The sequence below is a fragment of the Pelodiscus sinensis genome, chromosome 3 (genome assembly GCF_049634645.1).
Source record: "Pelodiscus sinensis isolate JC-2024 chromosome 3, ASM4963464v1, whole genome shotgun sequence".
NCBI classification, from domain to species: domain Eukaryota; kingdom Metazoa; phylum Chordata; order Testudines; family Trionychidae; genus Pelodiscus; species Pelodiscus sinensis.
The window spans coordinates 176,424,669-176,444,206 of NC_134713.1; the positions used below are offsets into that span (position 1 = coordinate 176,424,669).

Below are 19,538 nucleotides of genomic sequence, written 5' to 3' on the forward strand. Positions count from 1 at the left end.
ATACATGGAAGAGTGGATGTGTTCTTGTACAAGAACACTTGCCCAAGATATTCTTACGCAAGAAACAACCAGTGTAGACATAGCCTAAGAGTTTCCTCACAAGCAAAATGAATTTTGTGTTGTGCACCAGTATTGAGTTCATATGGCTTGTTTGGATGTGCCACCCAAGTTATTAATAAATATTTTTAAACCTCTACCTTTTCCCTCTGCTGCCATGTCAGCTCCCCTGGTGCCTGCTGCCTCCCCACTCCTCACCCTCCTCTGCTGTCCTGACTCCTGCTCTTCTCACTGTTCTCAGCCCTCCTGCAACCTGCCTCCCTCCACCAGCCCTTCTCTCCTCCCTGTGCCCACTTCTCCAGTAGCCCCACTCTGATCATGTGAGCTACCCCTCCTCATCCCCTCTTCTAACGCCTCCCTCTACAAACCTGCCCTGCATCTCTCCTCTGATGGTGGTCCCTCCCCTGCAGGTACCCTTCTGCTTCACCCCCAGAATCGCTTGGCACCTGCACCTTCCCTTACCCCTGCACCCTCCTGGTGCCTCCCCCTTCGCTCCATTTTTCCCTGATGCCCACCCCTCAACACCCTCTGCCCCCATTCCCCTCATGCCCCTGTGCCCTCTCACATGACTTGCTCCATCCCAGCCTTCCTGATGCCCACCCCTTCTTTCAAGCCTTCTCCCAGCATCTCCCCTCACCCCTTTAGCCCCCAATGCCCTTACCCTCTCCTCTGCCAGCATCACCCTGTCCCCCCTCCTACTAACACCTCCCCTCCTGCCCGTTTCCTCATTGTCTGCGCTTGGCCCCCTGGCATTTGTCTCTCCTCCACCCCTGTCCCTTTGGTGCCTTCCCCTTCCCCTCCGCACAAGCACCTTCCTCTCCCAGCCCTTCCCCTTTCCCTCTGCACGAGCCCTTTCCCTCACCTCCCCTCTCTCTCCCCTTCTCCTTCCCCTCCCCCTCTCCCGTACCTTCTACCTTCTACTTTGTGGGGCCGGAGTCTGCGCTCTGTCCCCGGACTCCGAACCCGCAACTCAGCCATGCGGCACATCACAGCGCCCAGCAAGTTTAAAATCCCGCGCTGTGACGTTACGTGACGTCCGGGTGTCTCTCCACTCACTGGCAGCAGCAGCCAGCAAGGAAGAGCTCAAGGAAGGTTGGGCAGGGACGGGGACGGGGGAGAGACGCTCTGGGGCCGGGGTGGGAGGACACGCGCGGGGGGGTCGAGACCCGTTCCAGCTCCAAATATTGCTGGAGCGTGGGCACCACAAAACTCGCCGCCCACTCCTCTGCTGGCTAGCTGGCTCTCTCTCTCTCTTTTTCAGAGGGGGCGGGGGAGCGCTGGCTCCTCGCGGAACCCCTCGTTGTGCTCTGCAGAACCCCAGGGTTCCGCAGAGCACCAATTGGGAAACACTGCCCTACTTAAATCTGCGTCCAGGTAGCAACACTTCACTGAAATGTCTCTGCGAGTCTTAGTCCCTAGTGACTCAGCGCTGTGCTTCCAGCAGAGCATGGTATCTGATAAAGAGGGATTTTAAGGTTTGCATGGAAACATAAGTAGTGGAGTGTGGCGTTGTAAAGCTTAGAACTGCCTTGACATTTATGAAAAGAAGATACAGTAATAACTTGTTTAACACGTGCCCACTTAACATGTTTTCGCAATAGCATAATTTTTTGGGGGGGAACGTTTTTTGAATAACACTACTGTCCCTGAAATAACACAAAAATAATCAAGTGGCAGACTACTTCGCACGGCAGTATAAGTTGGTGAAAATAGTGGTAATACGCATGAGCGAATGAATACACGTGGTCACAGCACTTCTCCGCTCACTCGTGTTTATCTTTGTGTTTTAACAAACAGCGGCAACTTGTGTTGCTAGTTATCTTGTGTTGCTAGATAGGTAATGTTGACGTTGATGACCCAGCACCAACAAAAAATTGACTTTGCCACCACCACTACCTGAAATGCAACTCCCACCTTTTTCATTATTTTTATTGGGAAAATTGACCCCACATAGCACATTTTCACTTAGCACGAACATTTTCAGAAACGCATCTGTAGTGTTAAATGAGGAATTACTGTACATTTGCTTTGATAGTTGACACTTTTATTATTCATGTTAGAGTCATGAGTTGATGAAAGTAGTTTGTCAAAAGTTAAGCTTTAGAGGACTAAAAAAGGTTTTACTGCTTTTTGCAGGTTTTACATGGCTACAGATTCATTAAAAGTAATTTATATTTGGCTTGGAGGTGTGAGTTCTGCCTAAGACTCTCAGGTACTACTTGATCTGCCTCCTCTTCTGTTTAAAGATAGAGCTGATTAGGCTCTGTCTAGACTGTTCCCCACTCTGGCACTTTGAGTGCACAAGGAGGGGGGCCATTAAGACACCTTAAAAATACTTTGCCTCTATAGGCTTCTGCTTAAAAGCTCCATAGATCTCCTACCCATGGGAGGTAGTTGCCACCTTGTGAAACAAAAAAAAAATGCCTGTCTTCTTGAACCCAGGAAGAACGCACTTGAACTTCTTCCAGAGGGGTACCCCCAAGCTCTTTTACCATGAGACAGCTTGGAAAAAAAGAGTGGGGAAAAAAAACCCTGCAGTCTTAGGTAGCTGACCTCTCAGTCTTAGGCATGCATACATAGAACTTGTTACCTTCTAGGACACAGGAATAAAATCATCACCTTAAATAAAGGTGGTTTTATTAACAAAACAAAAACTTATACTTAAAGCATACTTGTTTGCTAGGTGTTACAGAGCAACTAAGAAAAGAATAGATCAGAGACACAAAGAAACATAGCTCTTTGGGCTGTAGCTTAAATGGTGAGTAGGGGAGGGAAGGCATGGATTCAAACAGAGAAGTTTAAGCAAAAAACCAAAACAAAGAAAATTACCCTGATCATGACTAAATACACATTTTTCCTTATTTACTCACTATTGCTTCGTGGTTCAGTCCACTTCCATGCCCCTGAATTTCTTGGAGGTATGGTAGTCCTGCCTCAGTTTAATTTATTCTGTCTCCCAACTCTTGGCTTAACTGACACACACAAAGAAAGCAGGCAGGATATCTATATACAATTCAGATTTCAGTGTTGTATCCCATTGGCTCTTCTGGCTTTCTGCTAACACCCCTGCTAGCTACCTGAATTTAACTCTTTAGTCACCGGGTGCTGGCCAGCACTCCTTCTATCCATCACAGGTTTGATAGTCCTTTATTGATTGATTTAAATAATCACTAGAGGTGAAATCACTGATCATTAGGTCAAAGTGCTTAGATCTTCTGTGGGTCAGTGTTTCTGTGGAAGGGACTGTCCAGCCTGCATTGGCAAATAGAATGTCCCACTGAGGGCTAAAATTACTGAGAGCTGGGTTGAACCTCAAGAGACCAACTCACAGAGGTTATAGTGGCAGATGGCAGCAACAGATGATGACAGAGCCTACAACAATCAAGCAGTGGCATGAATGTTGCACAACAAACAGCAGTCAGAGCAAGTGGCTGGAGGAATGAGTGATGTGGATTCTTCCTCACACCCACAAGGATGGGAGATGAACTCATGTTAAAAGCATCTGTAAGCCCTGACCAAAGATGATAATTATGAATGTCTTCACTGTGAGGGAGGAAGGTCAAGCTTCATGGGCCAGAACTGGGTTGCAGGGGAAGGAAGTGGCTTGGTTCATTGCTGCTCCCCCTTCCCCGTAGTGCAGGAAACTGCTTACCTGGAGGCTTTCTGCTCTGCTCCCATTGACTGGAATCACAATCACTGGAGATGTGGGGCATAGTGCTTGGGAGCAGTGGAAGGCACAGAGCCAGATATGCACCCCCCCATCCTCTTCATGCTTGGACTTTGCACTTCCACCCTCCTCACACACACTCCTGCTGAGATCCTGCACCTCTATCTGCTCCTGTACCCTGCCTTTCTCCCAGACCCCTCACTCCCACTCTGCTCCTGCATCCAACCTTGCACCCAAACCCCACCACCCTCAGCCTGCTCCTGCACCCATTTTGTCATCAGGGGTGATTGGCTGATGGTCTGCAGAAAGGTTTGCATTGTGCGGGATAGGTTGTGGGTCAAAAAGTTTGAGAACCACTGTTCTAGCTTGTAGTATTAACACTATGTAAGAAACAGAATAAGATTGTATTGCAAATCATGCCATGCATTTTCTTGATAACTGTGGAAACTGGGTATATTGAATTTACTCTTTCCAAATGTCATCTATCTGACTACAATAAATATTTATAATTTGTAGGTTTTTCTGAAGTTTAACATTGTAATATGTTTTTCTAGATGCTAGAAAACTGATATTCTACATATCATTTTGTCCCTAGACAACTTGGGGCCATAGTTGGGTATGTGACTTGAGGATAAATATATATTACCTTTTATAATAGGTAGATCTTACTTTTTAATTAGGGATGCATTTTATTGAGGTTCACTAACTGTCTAATATTTCAGTATTTCAAATGTTCTTTCTACTATTGACATTTACATTTTAAGAAAAGTGAAGTTTCCTTTATTTTAATTTCAGTTTTTGATGATGAAGAAGAAAGCAAGCTATCATATACAGAGATTCATCAGGAGTACAAAGCTCTGGTGAGTATTATTCACCAATTGCACTTAATCTTGTAAGAAACTTGTATTGTAATTTTAAAATAAATATTTTAGGCAATGTATTACAAATTCAACCAAATATCCTGCAATCCTGGCAAAACATCCAAGTGCAACAAAGAATCTGCTCCCTTTCTAGGGTTGTAACTATATGCTTGTAACTTTTACAAAAACTGAAAGTAGCCATTTACAAAATCTAATAACTTTGCATTTTAAAAAAACATTGTGGCAGATTAAAGGAGCGTGAGAACTATCATGGGTGTGGGAAACCGGAACATAGATCTGGATATATTAATCAGCAGTAGTTAATTTAGTCAGGTGGGCTAAGGGCCCACTTTGAGAGAGCTGCAATCAGGCCACTCTGGTTTGTTTACTTAACAGCTCTGCAGCCACGGAACTGCATGGTTCCCATTGGCTGCGGTTCACCATTTGCAGCCAACGGGAGCCTCAGGAAGCCTATTAGGAGCTTTCTCAAAGTGGGACGAACACAGTTTAGTCCAATCTCTTGTGTCTCACTGAGGCCGGTACCAGATGTGTCAGAGGAATATGTGAGAACTTAATAATAGACTAGGGATGTCAATGTGTAGATGACTATGTGGTTAACAAATAAGCCTGGTCTTATCGGTTAATCCTGTCAAATACACGCATTCCCTCCACCTTGCTGCTTCTGTATCAGAGGTAGCAAGGGAGAGAGGCTGGAGCCAGAGCTCCTCCCACTCCCATCTCCCCGCCACTGCTGCCTCTGATAGAGAAACATCAGTGTGGAGGGTGAGGAGGAGAAGGTGGGAACTGATAAGTTCTGGCTTGCCACATGTGCTGGCTCCACAGACTCCCACTGCTTCTGTAGGAAGCAGCAGGGAGAATGAGGAGCAGGCAGGAGCTGGTGCCGGGGTAGGGGGCTGGCTTAAAAGCTGGCTCCTCCCCAGCATTGGCCCCACAGTGCTGCCTTGCCTGTCTATCAGAGGCAGCAGCAAGGGGGAAGAGCCTCTGTCTACAAAAATATAAAGGAGACTGTCTGCAAAAATATAAAAATCACAACAGTAATGTATTGCAAATTAGTATAGTTTGTCAACTGAGTATAAAAGTTTGCTGACTTTTATGTCTGTGGGCTAGGATAAAAATTAGTAGAAGGTAAGATTAAATGTTTTGTAGGTTGAAAAACTACTAGAAAGTTATCTTAAGGAGATTGGAATTAATGAAGAGAAATTTCAAGAAGCATGTTCATCTCCTCTTGCAAAGTCACATACGTCACAGGTATGTTTTCCTTTATTTATAATATTATAGTCCATAGTACTGCCTGGAATTTAGTTGATAATCTGTTAATTTTCTATTTCCACTAATATCACATTTAAAGTATGAAATTTTGAAGTAGTTTTTGCACACAATTTTTCATTTTCTAAAATTCTATAATAAATTTACCCACCTGCATTTCTGGAATTAATTGTGACTAGCAAACTACTTCTGCAGTTTTAATGTAGATTTATAGTGTCATTTGAGGGCCATATATTTATATGTGGCATCAAAAACTTTTTATCAAAATGTGTTTCCTCTTGTAATAGATGGGAGGAGAGCTGGCCTCCTAAAGAGTTAAACTCAGGTAGTTAGGGTATTGTTGGCAGGGAGCCAGAAGAACTAAAGGGATACATGCTGACATTTTATATTGTAAATATATATCTGCAGACCGTCTGCTCTTTTGGAGAGTTAAGCTGGGAATTGAGAGACACAGAATGATTTAAACCTAGGCAGGACTATCATGCCTCGAAAGAATTTGGGGTATGGGCGTGGACTGAATCAGGAAGGGATCATGAGTAAATCAAGGGGAAAAAATGTCTGTCTAGTCGTGATCAGGGTACTTTTCTTTGTTTTGGGTTTTTTGGTCTAAACTTCTCTGTGTGAATCCATGTCTTCTCTCCGCCATTTGCTATTTTAAAGTTACTGCCCAAAGGACTATAGTTCTTTTTGTTCATTCCTAGTTGCTCTGTAACATCTAGCAACCAAGTATGCTTTATCAAGTATATCTTTCGTTTTGTTAATAAAAATCACTTTAAGGTGATGATTTGATTCTTTTTTTCTGGAAAGTAACAGTGGATTCTGTATTTGCCTGCCTGAGACTGGGCAATTAGCTACCAGAAACAGCAGCTTATTTTTCTGTTTTCTTTTTTTCAAGCTCTTTGGGGCAAAAGAGCTTAGGGTACCTCTGGGGGAGGAATTCAAGTGTTCTCCCCTATATTTTTAGGGTAAATCATTTGATGGTGGCAGCTTTTGTTTTTTTTCTCAGAGCCAGGCTATCTGAGACTGGGAGTTTTTAGAAGCAGAACCTGGAAGCAAAGGGATTTAAGGTCTTTGCGGGCCCCCACCTTATGCACTTGGAGTGCCAGAGTGGGGATCAGCCCTGACACCTGTGTTCTGTATTTTTTAATAAAATTAATTTTTAAATTGTATTAATTGCACAGTGCAAATGAATTAAAGTTAGCTATGTGATGGTTGATCAATCTCAACACCTCAAAATGAAGAAGGGGTACACAAATTGGAAGGCATTCAGAGAAGAGCAACCAAAAATTATAGGACAATGATGCGATTGTTTTTTTTCTCTTTTTGAATAAAGTTTAAAAAAAACCAAAAATTTCAGTTAGTGAAGTAATGGCTAAAGGGCTTGAAAGAGAGACAGAGCAGGTTTAAAGGCTGTGAACTCTTTAAGAAGGGAGAGGGCTTATTTAGAATGATATGGGATATTGAGACTAGAAATCCTTATTGCAAAGAGAAACTAACCAGGACAGTGTGATCTTGATCAATTTCCATAAATGTGTTTATAAAATAAGCTGGGAAGGGAAGATTGACTAGAGCTCCAGTTCTTCAAATCACTCAAGTGTCTACATAAATATAAAAACATATAGCTTTTAGACAAGTTTGGTATTGATAGCTAGCCAGCTTCTGCCGACAAGATTTTCCAATTAGAAAAAGAAAATCACTCTCACTGGTTTCTAATTATTTTGGACAGTTTCACATTATTTTACAGAGCTTCAAAATCAGATTCTGGGAAAGATCACCAAATTTTAGCACTCAGATTGAACTGTAGTATGGAGGAGTAAATGTTAGACATCTTATTCCTTTGTGCAGCTATGCAATAATGTGTTGGCTGTTGTCAGGACAAGGGCAGGGAATATGTTCAACATATTTCCTTTAAAAAAACAGATGAAGACCAAGATGGAAGTGGCTAGTGTTTATTTATGGCCTATCAGATTCTAGAGTCTTGTATACATTAGAAAAATTTAAGTGTTAGCCCTGTTGCAAGACTCTGCCATACCTTTTACCCACACATACAAGTTGCTACAAAGTCACATCACTACTGCATCGTGATTACAGTAATGGTGTGGCACTTAACCATGAATCTGTCTTGCCAGTATAATTTTAAAATCCTCCTACCTAGTTTTCAGAGATAGTAGTAATGACTTAAAGCTCTTCCACTAGCCAAGAAGGAATGAGCATATGGACTCTGAGTGTTGGGGGGGGGGGAATACTGAAGATGAAATCCTGACCCCACTAAAGTCACTGGGAATAAAACATGGAATCTAATTCCCGTACAATACAGAGCACTATCATAGTCCACTGGATAAACTAGCTTTTAATTTTTTTTCTTTGTCATTCTTAAATATTTGTCATGTCTGTAAGAGTTGGGTATAACTATTAAAATATTTATACATTTGACAGCATTACAGTCTCTCAAAACATAATGATGTTCAATTAAAAATATTAGGCTATGAAATTGCAATGAACTATACTGGGACTACCTTGGCATTTGTTTAGAGCTCCATTGGCTTCATTGGAATTCTGTGATAGTGTTGAAGTCCACCTGCAGTGGAGTTCATTGAAGGACTGGGCCCTCAATGTTGAATTAAGTCATTTAATATATTTTACTATACTGTACAGCTTGTAAACTGCATTTAGAAAACAGAAAATCATATATGACAGTGCTGAATTTTAAAGAGCATAAGACAAGAAAAGCTTTTTGTTTTCCATGTTTGTACTTGAATAGTTGCCTGTTTTTTTCCAGCGTTCTTGGCATTGTATCAACAATAGCTGTTTATTTCAGGAAATAACACACACAAATTCTAAATAGACACACTGTACAAATGTTGTCTTGTGGATAATACAGACTATTTAGTGTTTGGGCTATTTTGATTAAATGATCTTTTTTTTTTATTTCTGTAAGGCTTTTAATTAATTTTTAGATTTTTCCCCCCCAAAAGGCCATTTTGCAACCAGTATTGGCAGCAGAAGATTTTAGATTATTTAAAGAAATGATGGTACAGAAAAACATTGAAATGCAGTTGCAAGCCATTAGAATCATTCAAGAAAGAAATGGTAAGAAATGGTAAATGACATTTTCATTCTCAGTTCATCTTTTCAGCTGTTTTGTGGATAACTCTATGGTCTACCCAGAGGTGAAAATAAACTGGTGTGCCACTCCAGCTAGAAGGAGCTGGCCAGTTGGGATGCTCCGATGCAGGAAGAGGCACAATGGTCTCCTGAAGACTGCTGTGGTAAGCAGCAGGTAGCCAGGCAGGTTAAAGGGACTGGCTGGGGATTCCTCAGTCTGGAACTGCCCCAGCCCCAACCCCCTTTCATCTCTGGCTGCCATTTAGGGAGGGGAAGTGTCTCAGATTCCGTACCCCCCCCAAAATTTGTACCGGGACACTGCTTGCTGTTATTTCCCTTCCATCCCTCTTAGGATACAAGAGGAAAGCACTCAGCATCCATGCATGGATTCCTGTCCTCCTTGGCTAGGGTGAGGAGTAGGGATGTCATTGTGTAGCTGACTACATGATTAACTGATAAGCCTGGGCTTATCAGTTAAACTTGTCAACTACATGAATTTCCACTCTTTCCTCCCCCCTCCCCCATGCCTCTGTGTCAGAGGCAACAAGGGGTGGGGAGTGGGAGCTGGTGCCTGTGAGGAGCTGGCTTAAAAGCCAGCTCCCCACAAGCACCTGATCCACCTGTGTCTTCCACCCCCGTGCTGCTGCCTCTGATACAGAGGCAGGAGCGTGGGGGCAGGTAGGCTGGAGCCAATACGTGCGGGGAGCTGGCAAAGGATACAATAAAAAAAAATCCTTTGGTATATATGGTTGTGCCAATTTTCTTCCACTATTTGATCTGAGGAAGTGGGTCTGGCCCACGAAAGCTCATCACCTAATAAACCATCTTGTTAGTCTTTTAAGTGCTACGTAGTCCTGTTTTTTGTTTCAGCTACACCAGACTAACAAGGCTACATTTCTATCACTGTACTAATTTATGTGTGTTCTAGGTCCTTAGTATGGGAGATATTTATCCCATTCTGTATACTAGTTTTGAGGGCTATTTAGTAAGCTTGATCTGTACTTCAGTTACTAAACTATCATTTTCTGGTGCTGCATCTAAAACTGCAGGAGTTAAATATATGAGAGTTATGTTGTCACTGTTATTATCTATTGACTTTAACAACAATATAATTATACAGGCAGTCCCCGGGTTACGTACAAGATAGGGACTGTAGGTTTGTTCTTAAGTTGAATCTGTGTGTAAGTCGGAACTGGCGTCCAGATTCAGCCGCTGCTGAATCTGACTGCCAGTTCTGACTTACATACAGAATCAACTTAAGAACCCCAAGCGTCCCCAAGTCAGCTGCTGCTGAAACTGAGCAGCAGCTGATTCCAGGAAGCCCGGGGCAGAGCAACTCTGCCTCTGGCTTCCTGTAGTCAGTGCTGGTCAGTTTCAGCAGCAGCTGACTTGGGGACGCCTGGGGCAGAGCAGCTGGGGTGCTGCTGGGTTGCTTCAGTAGCGCCGCTCCTCGGCGCTACTGGACCAACCCAGCAGCACCCCATCTGCTCTGCCCCAGGCGTCCTGATTCAGCCGCTGCTGAAACTGACCAGCAGTGGCTGAATCAGGACGCCTGGGGCAGAGCAGCTGGGGTGCTGCCGGGTTGGTCCAGTAGCGCCCAGAGCGGCGCTGCGGGACCAACCGGCAGCGCCCCAGCTGCTCTGCCACAGGCATCTGGAGAAAAGCCTAGTCTGCTGGGGGGGAAGGGGCGTACTAGCTGCGCCGCCCCCCCGCCCCCCAGCAGACCAGGAAGACGCGGGCGGCGGACCAAGATGCACCGCGGTCCCACCGCCTGGGTCCTCCGCGGCTTTGCTCCCAGTCTCCCTGGTCTGCTGGAGACCAGCAGACCAGGGAGACGGGGAGCAAAGCCTCTGAGGACGCCAGCAGCGGGACAGCCGCGGGGCGTCTGGGCTGTCCCGCTGCCGGCTTCCCCCGAGGCTTTGCAAAGCCGCGGGGAAGCCGGCAGCGGAGCAGCCCAGGCGCACCTGGGCTGCCTCGCTGCCCGAGCCCCTCCGCGTCTTCTGCTCCGCGTCTTCCTGGTCTGCAGACCAGGGAGACGCGGAGAAAGCCCCGGAGTACACGGGCAGCAGGACCGCGAGGTCCCGCAGTCCGTGTCCTCCGGGGCGAGCCCCGTTTGTAACTGCGGATCCAACGTAAGTCGGATCCGCGTAAGTCGGGGACTGCCTGTATATATAAACTAATTTCAGTATAATATTGTCTGGAGACTTCAACTCTAGTATTTGATACAGTGAGTTTGAAACTTTCGTAGAGGTTTTGCAATTTTCCTCTTCCGTTTCAGTGTGTACAACAAAAGTGTGCATGTGTATAAATAAAGTATATAGTTTTTACAAGAAATAGTAAAATGGATATGACTGGGACATGGCTGAGCGGCCTAACTGTCAGAGCCAAGCCTAGAAATTAAAGCAGAGTCCAAGATGAGGACCATGGAACATTTGGAGGTATAGCCAATAGTTGAGCAGAGAGTCAGAGCCAGGGATTAGAAGCTGAATGCCCAAGCCAGTGGGGGCATTTGGAGACAGTTTGGATTGTCTATGTAAGCTGTTTCCTTTTTAAAACCAGCATAAAGGAGCCATGGTGGAACCCTGAATTGGGGATACATAGAAGGAAAAGTACCGATGGTATTCTGTGTGAATAACAGACTCAAACACATGGACATATATAATATACAAGAAATTCTATTAAAACATTAAGGTTGCAAAGTCAAGCACTTAAAAACAAGAAAACGCCAGAATTAAAGTTGCCTATGTAACCTTAATTTGACTCCCTTCTGAGTATGCATTATGACAGGAGAACTGACAGATTTGTTGGGTTCCCGGGGCAATGTGGGTGGGGGGACAGCTCTGTGCTCCCAGAAGGGGCAGGGCCTCAGGCAGAATGGGCAGGGCTGGGTAGCCAGCCTTCAGCACTGCCTGGAATATGCCACGTTGCATCCCCACCCTCAGTCAGCCCTCAGAGCCATCCGGAGTATGCCACGAGGCACGCTGGCAGTGCTTTAAAGGATCTAGGGCTCCAAGAGTTTTTGAATCCCCAGTCCCTGAGGCAATTGCATTATAATTGTATTTACATGATCATAAATTATTTTTTTCCACCGGACCCTTGCCTCATTTAGTGTAGAGTGTGGATAGTGCTCATTGAATAAATAGCTCTCAAATATTTCTTTTTATTGTCATTCAGTTGTGTGGCCAAATGCCTTATTTACTGCACATTATCCAAATTTTCTACTGAATGCAGAGTTCCTCATGGGTGGTTTTATACTACTCATCAACATAAAACTTGAGTACCTTTCAGGTGAGGGATAATTACCTAACCGTAATTGTGCTTCCCTCAGGATCTTTCTGATAAGATTCCCATTCATCCATCCATCTCCACTCTTCAAAATTTGGGGATTTTATCATTTTGTGGGTTTTTTTTTCCTTACTGTAATAGTTTTAGTCTGGGAGGAAAAAAATTACTTTGATTGGCTTTGCACTTGGGAGCATCAGAACTGGTTGGAATCGTTGTTGAGGCAGCAGCATTTATAGCCTGCAGGAAATGGTATAGAATAATAGAGAGTCTAGGTCATGGTCTACCAGCTATAGCTGCCCTGGGGGGAGGGAGGGGGACGGGATGACACGACAGTGCTTCAGAGCTTTGAGAATTCTGCCAATCTCATACTGGGGAAGTTGATATCCAAACTTTTAGAATCTTTTTTGAAACATATCTTCTGAAATGCAGAATTTAATGTTTAGTAATTTTCCCATATTTTTCTCTCTTTGGTTGAAGAATGCATGCAAAATGGAGTCCATTTTCTTTGAGCCACACATTCATTTTTGCTATTTTTTATAGGTGTGCTACCTGACTGTTTGACAGATGGTTCTGATGTGTTCACTGAAATTGAACAACAAGAAATGAAAATACTCCGAGAGGTTCTTAGGTAACGAGAAGTCGTCTCCTACTTAATATTTATGGAAGTAGATATACATGGATTTTCCTGAGACATTTTATTTGGGCATTTCCTTAATTTTCTATGTGGCATATATATTCTTCAACATGTGTCAGTGTGGATCTTGCTATAAGTGTGCATGTGCTATATGTTCAAGCTTGGAATCTTTTGCACCTCCATGTCCAATGGGGCTGTGTCTCCTTGTGCTCCCATGAGAAGACATAGAGGGCAAAGTGTCTTCAACCATCCCTTAATTCCAGCTTACTGCCATGGCAATAAGACAGAAACTGGAACACATCCAACTTGCCTCTGAATTTCAGAACGCTTCTCCAGTGAAGAAATTCTTTTTCACTTTGTTTTATTAATGTCTTCATTTGATTTTTGTTTCTCCTCAAAAAAAAAAAAAAAAAAAAAAGAGAAAGGAAAAAAAAGCAGATAGGACAGACAGAAGAGAGATTTCTCCCTCTGTACAGCTGGGTCGAGTCCTTTGTATCTGCTGCTGACAAAAATGGAATAAGAACCCACAGGAGTTAAGTTAAACCCACTTATCCTTTCTGCTATTAGTTAATACCCATCATAGATGAACACAGCAGCTGCCTATTCTGTCTTGGGGAAGCATTCATCCCTAGCAAATGAGACACTGCCCTACAGCTCTCATTTGCCAGGAACAGCGTTCTGCAGGCAATGGGAGCTGTGATCACTTGTACCTGTAGAGGCAGTCCATGGGCCGGTATTTGCCTACCACTTTCCTAAAGATAAGCACCCCAAGAAGCTGGACATTTTCAGCCTAACAGCCTACTTCTCAGCATTCCACCAATTTTACACTATGACCTATCATGTACTGTTGATGAAAAATAATTCCTGTTGTGGGAGAAGGTGATCCCCTTCCTATCATGATTCTCACAATATGGCAAGGAAAAGATAATAGACAGGATCAAAATGATAGTTAGAACTATGCTACCAGAGGCAATAGGTGAATCTGATACAGTCACTCATGGCATGCCAAAGCAGTCGTCGTGTACTGGGCGTTTTGGCTTAGGTGTTTGGGATACCAAGAGAAGTCTAAGCTAGAACCGAGGACTTGCCCTTTGAAGATATGGACTTGGTTAGGACAAGAACAAATTAAATGTGGTATTCCTCAGAGATTCCAAGGCAACACTGAGATGCTGTACATTTATACTCTAGCACTGTATTGTGAATATTGCTGCAGCCACCCCTGAAGCAAAGAATTCTATTGTTTTGTCACAGTTGCCAACCCAAGTATCCACCAAGAGAGCAACACTGATACTTGTGGAGTTGTCTGTTGTTTTCCTCCTCCATCTTGTATCAGCCTCCCTCTGAGACAGAAAGTTTTATGATATGGTTGAGACCACACAAAGACCACTCCAGAGCTGATATTGAGAAAACTACCTTACTGCTTACCACCAGGCATGGTTGGACAAGACAGATAATAAATGAATTTTGGACATCGTTACTCACAGTGCACCATTCAGTTGACTTCCTTGCTCCCTACCTGCATTCTTTCTTATCCCACTTCAGAGGGGCCTTTCTAATGAGTGTTTACAAACAGAAGTTACTTTGTTGTTAGAAGTGGTTGAATTTTGAAATTTCAGATTCCCAGGAAATATTGACTCTTTGAAATTTGGTTTGTCTAAATCGCATTTTTGAAGTGGATAATGCATTGTATCACAGTGTACTCCAGCTGAGACCTGAGTGCTGAGTAGAGTGATACTGTTATTTAGAGGATTATGGAACCTGAGGGTTAAAGATGTATCTAGGATCATAGAACCTGAGAATTAAAGATGTACCTTTCCTGCCAGCTATTAAAGGTTTTTCCACCACAGATCAAGTAGCATCCATAGACTTCCTTAATATACCAATATCCAAAATCTTAACAGCTGCGCGTGATGGGGTTTACAGGCCCTGCATTGGAAATTAAGGGGTTAATGCTGCTGGGAATGCTGCTGCTGCTATATAAAAGGGAGCAGACCAGCTCAGTCAGGGTTGACAACTGAGGAGGAAAGTTGCACCTTGCCAGCTCCAGCTGAGGAGCATCAGGAATCCTGGATTACAGAAGCCAGAGGTGCTGAGCTTTAGACTGATACTTAAGTGTTTTTCCCTTTATGCTGGGGTGGGCAATAATTTTTTGCCCGGGCCACTTCAGAAATTTTTGAAGTGGTCCCAGGCTGTACCAGAAGGGGTGGGATCAGCATACTTCCCTGCTTCCCCACCCACAGACTATGATTGGTCTGGAGATGGGAGGTGCCTTCTCCCCTCTTCCCCCCGAGGTTCTCCCTAAGCACTTGTGTCCCTGGTGGTGGACGGAGACTTTGCACGCTACCCCTTTTGCCCCCAGGCCAATCAGAACTTAGGGTGGGAGAGCATGCGAAATCTTCTCCCACTCTGCCAGGAGCCATGTGCTCCTGGCAGGGCAGAGGAAACTTCATGCACTTTTCCCCACTCCCAGGCCCTAATTGACCTGGGGGCGGGGGAACAGCAGGGTCTCCACGGGCCGAATCCAACCCGTGAAGGCCCTTTTGCCCACCCTGCTTTATGCCTTGATCCAAAAGCATGAGGAGGCATACCATGCATGTGCAGCTCGACTACAGACTGCTGCGAAAAGGATTTTGAGTTCCGGTGCATGTGCACCTACAGCATGATCCATACTTACTGCATCTCAAAAAAACAGTTTTGCAGAGTAAGTTCTTCATCGAGTAGTGTCCCTGAGGGTGCTCCACTCGAGGTGCTGGGCTCGTCCCGGCGCCGCAAACCGGAGGATTTTTCATTAGCAGTAGCCCCCTACCGGACTGCGCATGCGCGACGGCCCCTTCGCGCCTTTCATCTGAGCGCAGTCCGGTCTTGTCAGTTTCTCTCCAACCGTCCGCAGCCACAGACAGAGTTAGATTGGGCTCCCTTCCCTTCTCTGAGGAGAAAGGGAAAGTCTCTTAGTTAGTTAGTTTTCTTGTTTAGTCATAGATAGTTATCAGTTATAGTGTTAGTAGTTGTAGTCCCCCTCTTTTTTTCCCTGTTTATTAAAAAAAAACCAAAAAAAAAAAATCCTGTTTTTCTTCAGCAGTCAGTCAGTGTCTTCCTGACTGAAATTGACAAAAGAACTTATTAACAGAAAAAAGACTCAAGGATGCCAGGATCACCTGGCTTCAAGAAGTGTTTTCAGTGCCAGGAGGCTATCCCTGTCTCCGATGGACACTCACGGTGTGTCCGGTGTCTCGGGGACACTCATGTCCCAGCAAAGTGCAGCCATTGCGCAAAGCTGACAGCTCGCGCCAGAAGAGATCGGGAGCTGAGACTGAGGGTCCTTTTATTTAATAAGGCTCTCCAAGCTCCAGAAGACTCCGAGCCGCGCTCTGCTCCCAAAGATCAAGCTGGGCAAGAGATCTCCCGCAGGATCCATAATACGCCGGGCGGCAGTTCAGACAAACCGGGGAGCTCTGGCTGTGCGCCGAGACTCCCAGTGCACAAGTTGGGCAAGGGCCGTAGCTCCTCTGCCCCAACTGCAATCCGCCACAAAAGCTCCGCTCCGGTACCCGCAAAGGCTTTGCGAGCAGAGTTGGTGCCAGCAACGGCTTCAACGGCCATGGCGGAGCCGGCAAGAGAAGCCCCGGCACCGGGAGTTCCTGCGCATGCGTGCCTGCAACCAGCTGTGTCGGCACCCGCAGCGCCTCCTCTGAGTGCCGTTCCGTGTTCCTCAGTGCCGGGCACATCGGCCCCTGATGCGGCACCGCAGCAAGAGTCTCTGCCACCCCAGCCTCCAGCTTTCACGTCATCCCCAGCTGATCCAACAGCACCGAGCCCTTGCTCTGCCGATGATCAAGTGGTACAGGCTCCACTGCTGCCTGCTATTCTGCCACAGGCGCTTCCCTCAGCCTGCCTTCAATTCCTCGGTGCCAACTAAAGCGCAGCAAAAATCTGCAAGGGTCCGGACACCGTCCCTGACACCGGAATGTGTCACCTTCTCCCCTGGGCCGGATTCACCTACCTCATCCCATGCTGGTTACCATCGTCATGTTCATCGTTACACGGCCCCCAGGGAACTCTACTATAGGACACCTCGTCGTTTGCCGCCACGTCGATACTATCGGGACCACTACTCGTGGTCTCCTTCACGCTACTATAAGAGATCCCTTTCACCAAGGTCTCCAAGACGTATAGAGTGTCCTCGTCGATATGACACGATGAGAAGATACGGCTGTTCTCCCTGCCACAGCCGCCGGGTCAACCGATGTTATCACGAGTGCTCTTCTCATTCATCTCGCCACAGAAGGTATTCGCGATCTCGGTCACCGCAATTTTCTCCCCCTGAATCTCCACATGGTCCAGACGAGCCTACTCCTCATGTTGCTCCACCATCCTCGGCTGGGGATTTGGATTCGCATTATCAGGAGGATAGGCAGGATCACACTCCTCTTCAAGGACACCAGAGCCCTGATTCACCGGCGCAGCGTTCCTCTTCCTCGCCGGATGACGCAGGGACTTGTCTCCTACGGAGGACCACAAGCAGTTCCAGGAACTCTTCAAGAGGGTTGCGCAATCTCAAGACATCCAGACCACGGCTGTACAACAGAAACAGCATCGCCTGCTGAAGAACTTACAACCTTCCCAGAAGTCAAAGCTCGCTTTTCCCTTTGATGACGCTATACTGGAGGTTGCCAACGACATCTGGCAGACTCCGGCCACATCGCTACCAACTAATAAGCGGTCGGATAAGAAATACTTCATAACTCAGAAGGATATGGAGTTTCTGTTCACACATCCTCAGCCTAACTCCCTTGTTGTAGACGCTGCACAGCAGAGAATAAGAACGTCTCAAACCAAAAATTCCTCAAATGACAAGGAGGCTAAAAGGCTGGATATCTTGGGAAGGAAAGTATATTCCTCCTCCACGTCTGCTCTGAGGATGTGTAATTTTGTGGCACAATTGGCAAATCACGATTTCGACAACTATTCGAAACTTGTCCCTCTGTTTGAGCACTTGCCGGATTCCAAACGTCAGATTCTCAAGGCGGTGATACAAGAGGGCTATATGGTCGCCCGAACAGCCTTACAGATCGCCCTCGATATGGCTGATGCAGCTGCTAGATCCGCAGCTTCGGCCATAGTCATGCGTCGGGCTTTTTGGCTACACCAGGCCACTGTCCCAAAGGAGTTGCAGGCCAAGGTGTAGGATTTGCCCTTTGATTGCAAGTCACTATTTGCCCAGTCAACGGATCAGGTCTTCCATTCAGGCAAGCATACACGTACAACTTTGAGGACACTGGGGATGTACATGGCCCCCTACAAACGTAGGAAATACATACCCTACAATAGGCAGAGACCATTCTCGTATGCGACGCCTCAGACCAGACCATACGATCAACAGAGGCCAAGACAACGTCCCCAAAAGCGTCACCAACAACCGAACAAAGCGTCCGTCCAACAACAGGGCTGGCAGCAGGTTTGATGTGTTGATCGAGGGACTTCGGACCACCCCGTTAACAGAGACTCTAGGCATCACAAAAGGCGTATTCCATCATCGTCTCAGGCCTTATCACCATCGTTGGGCTCTCATATTCACCGACCAGTGGGTTTACGACATAATCACTTCAGGATATGTCATTCCCTTCACCTCTCTTCTCCCTCCCTCCCCCCCTTCCCCGTCCCTTTTCAGGGACCCCTCTCACCAGACTCTTCATCAAGAGGTGTCGCGCCTTCTCACATTAGGGGCAGTGGAAAGGGTGCCAGCACAAAAAGGGTGCTTTTTGGGGAGAGGATTCTATTCTTGCTACTTTCTCACCCAGAAAAAATCAGGGGGTTGGAGGCCTATCCTGGACCTACGTCGGCTCAACCGTCATCTGAGAAGGCAAAAATTCAAGATGGTTACGTTATCTTCGATCATCCCTGCTCTAGACAAAGGGGATTGGTTCGCGTTCCTCGATCTCCAGGACGCTTACTTCCATATAACAATCCACCCAGCCCACAGAAGATTCCTTCGGTTCATAGTGGGGTCCGACCACTATCAGTATCGTGTGCTACCTTTCGGACTATTACCGGCCCCACGGGTTTTCTCCAAGACCCTTGCGGTAGTGGCGGCCTACCTGTGGTGCCTAGATATTACAATCTTCCCGTACCTGGACGATTGCCTGCTAAAGGCTTCCACACTCGACGAGGCCACGAGGGCAGTGTCGGCAACTACCACTCTGTTTTCAGCCCTAGGACTCAATCAATGTCAAGAAATCCTTCTTGACACCTACTCGCGACCTGGAGTTTATCGGAGCAAGACTCGACTCCCTGACCACGAGGGCATACTTGCTGGTAAAAAGGTTTCAACTCATACAGGACCTGGTGAAGTTGGTATCAATTTCTCCCAAGTCCCGAATACTTACCCATCTACAGCTATTGGGGCACATGGCGGCCACCACGTATGTGGTTCCTCATGCCAGACTCCATATGCGCAGTCTTCAGCATTGGATGTTCACCGTGTACACGCCCCAGGTTCACAGTACGAACAGGTTGGTTTCTCTGCCCAGCTGGGTCCGGACTTCCTTGGCATGGTGGGACAGCCCCAACAATATGCTAACAGGGGTCCCCTTTCATGCCCACAAATCATCACTGCAAATCACCACAGATGCCTCTCTGCTCGGCT

General features: G+C 45.9%; 1 protein-coding gene across 2 annotated transcripts in view; it reads left to right on the top strand.

Annotated features, from left to right (window-relative positions):
• CFAP36 (cilia and flagella associated protein 36) overlaps nucleotides 1–19,538 on the top strand; it is a 55,971-nt gene that overhangs the window by 3,289 nt on the left and 33,144 nt on the right. For both annotated transcript variants that reach the window (XM_075925507.1, XM_075925508.1), the window contains exons 2-5: nucleotides 4,520–4,584; nucleotides 5,752–5,853; nucleotides 8,847–8,961; nucleotides 12,802–12,889. In XM_075925507.1, the coding sequence (XP_075781622.1) occupies nucleotides 4,520–4,584; nucleotides 5,752–5,853; nucleotides 8,847–8,961; nucleotides 12,802–12,889 (370 nt within the window). The remainder of the gene's footprint in view (nucleotides 1–4,519; nucleotides 4,585–5,751; nucleotides 5,854–8,846; nucleotides 8,962–12,801; nucleotides 12,890–19,538) is intronic.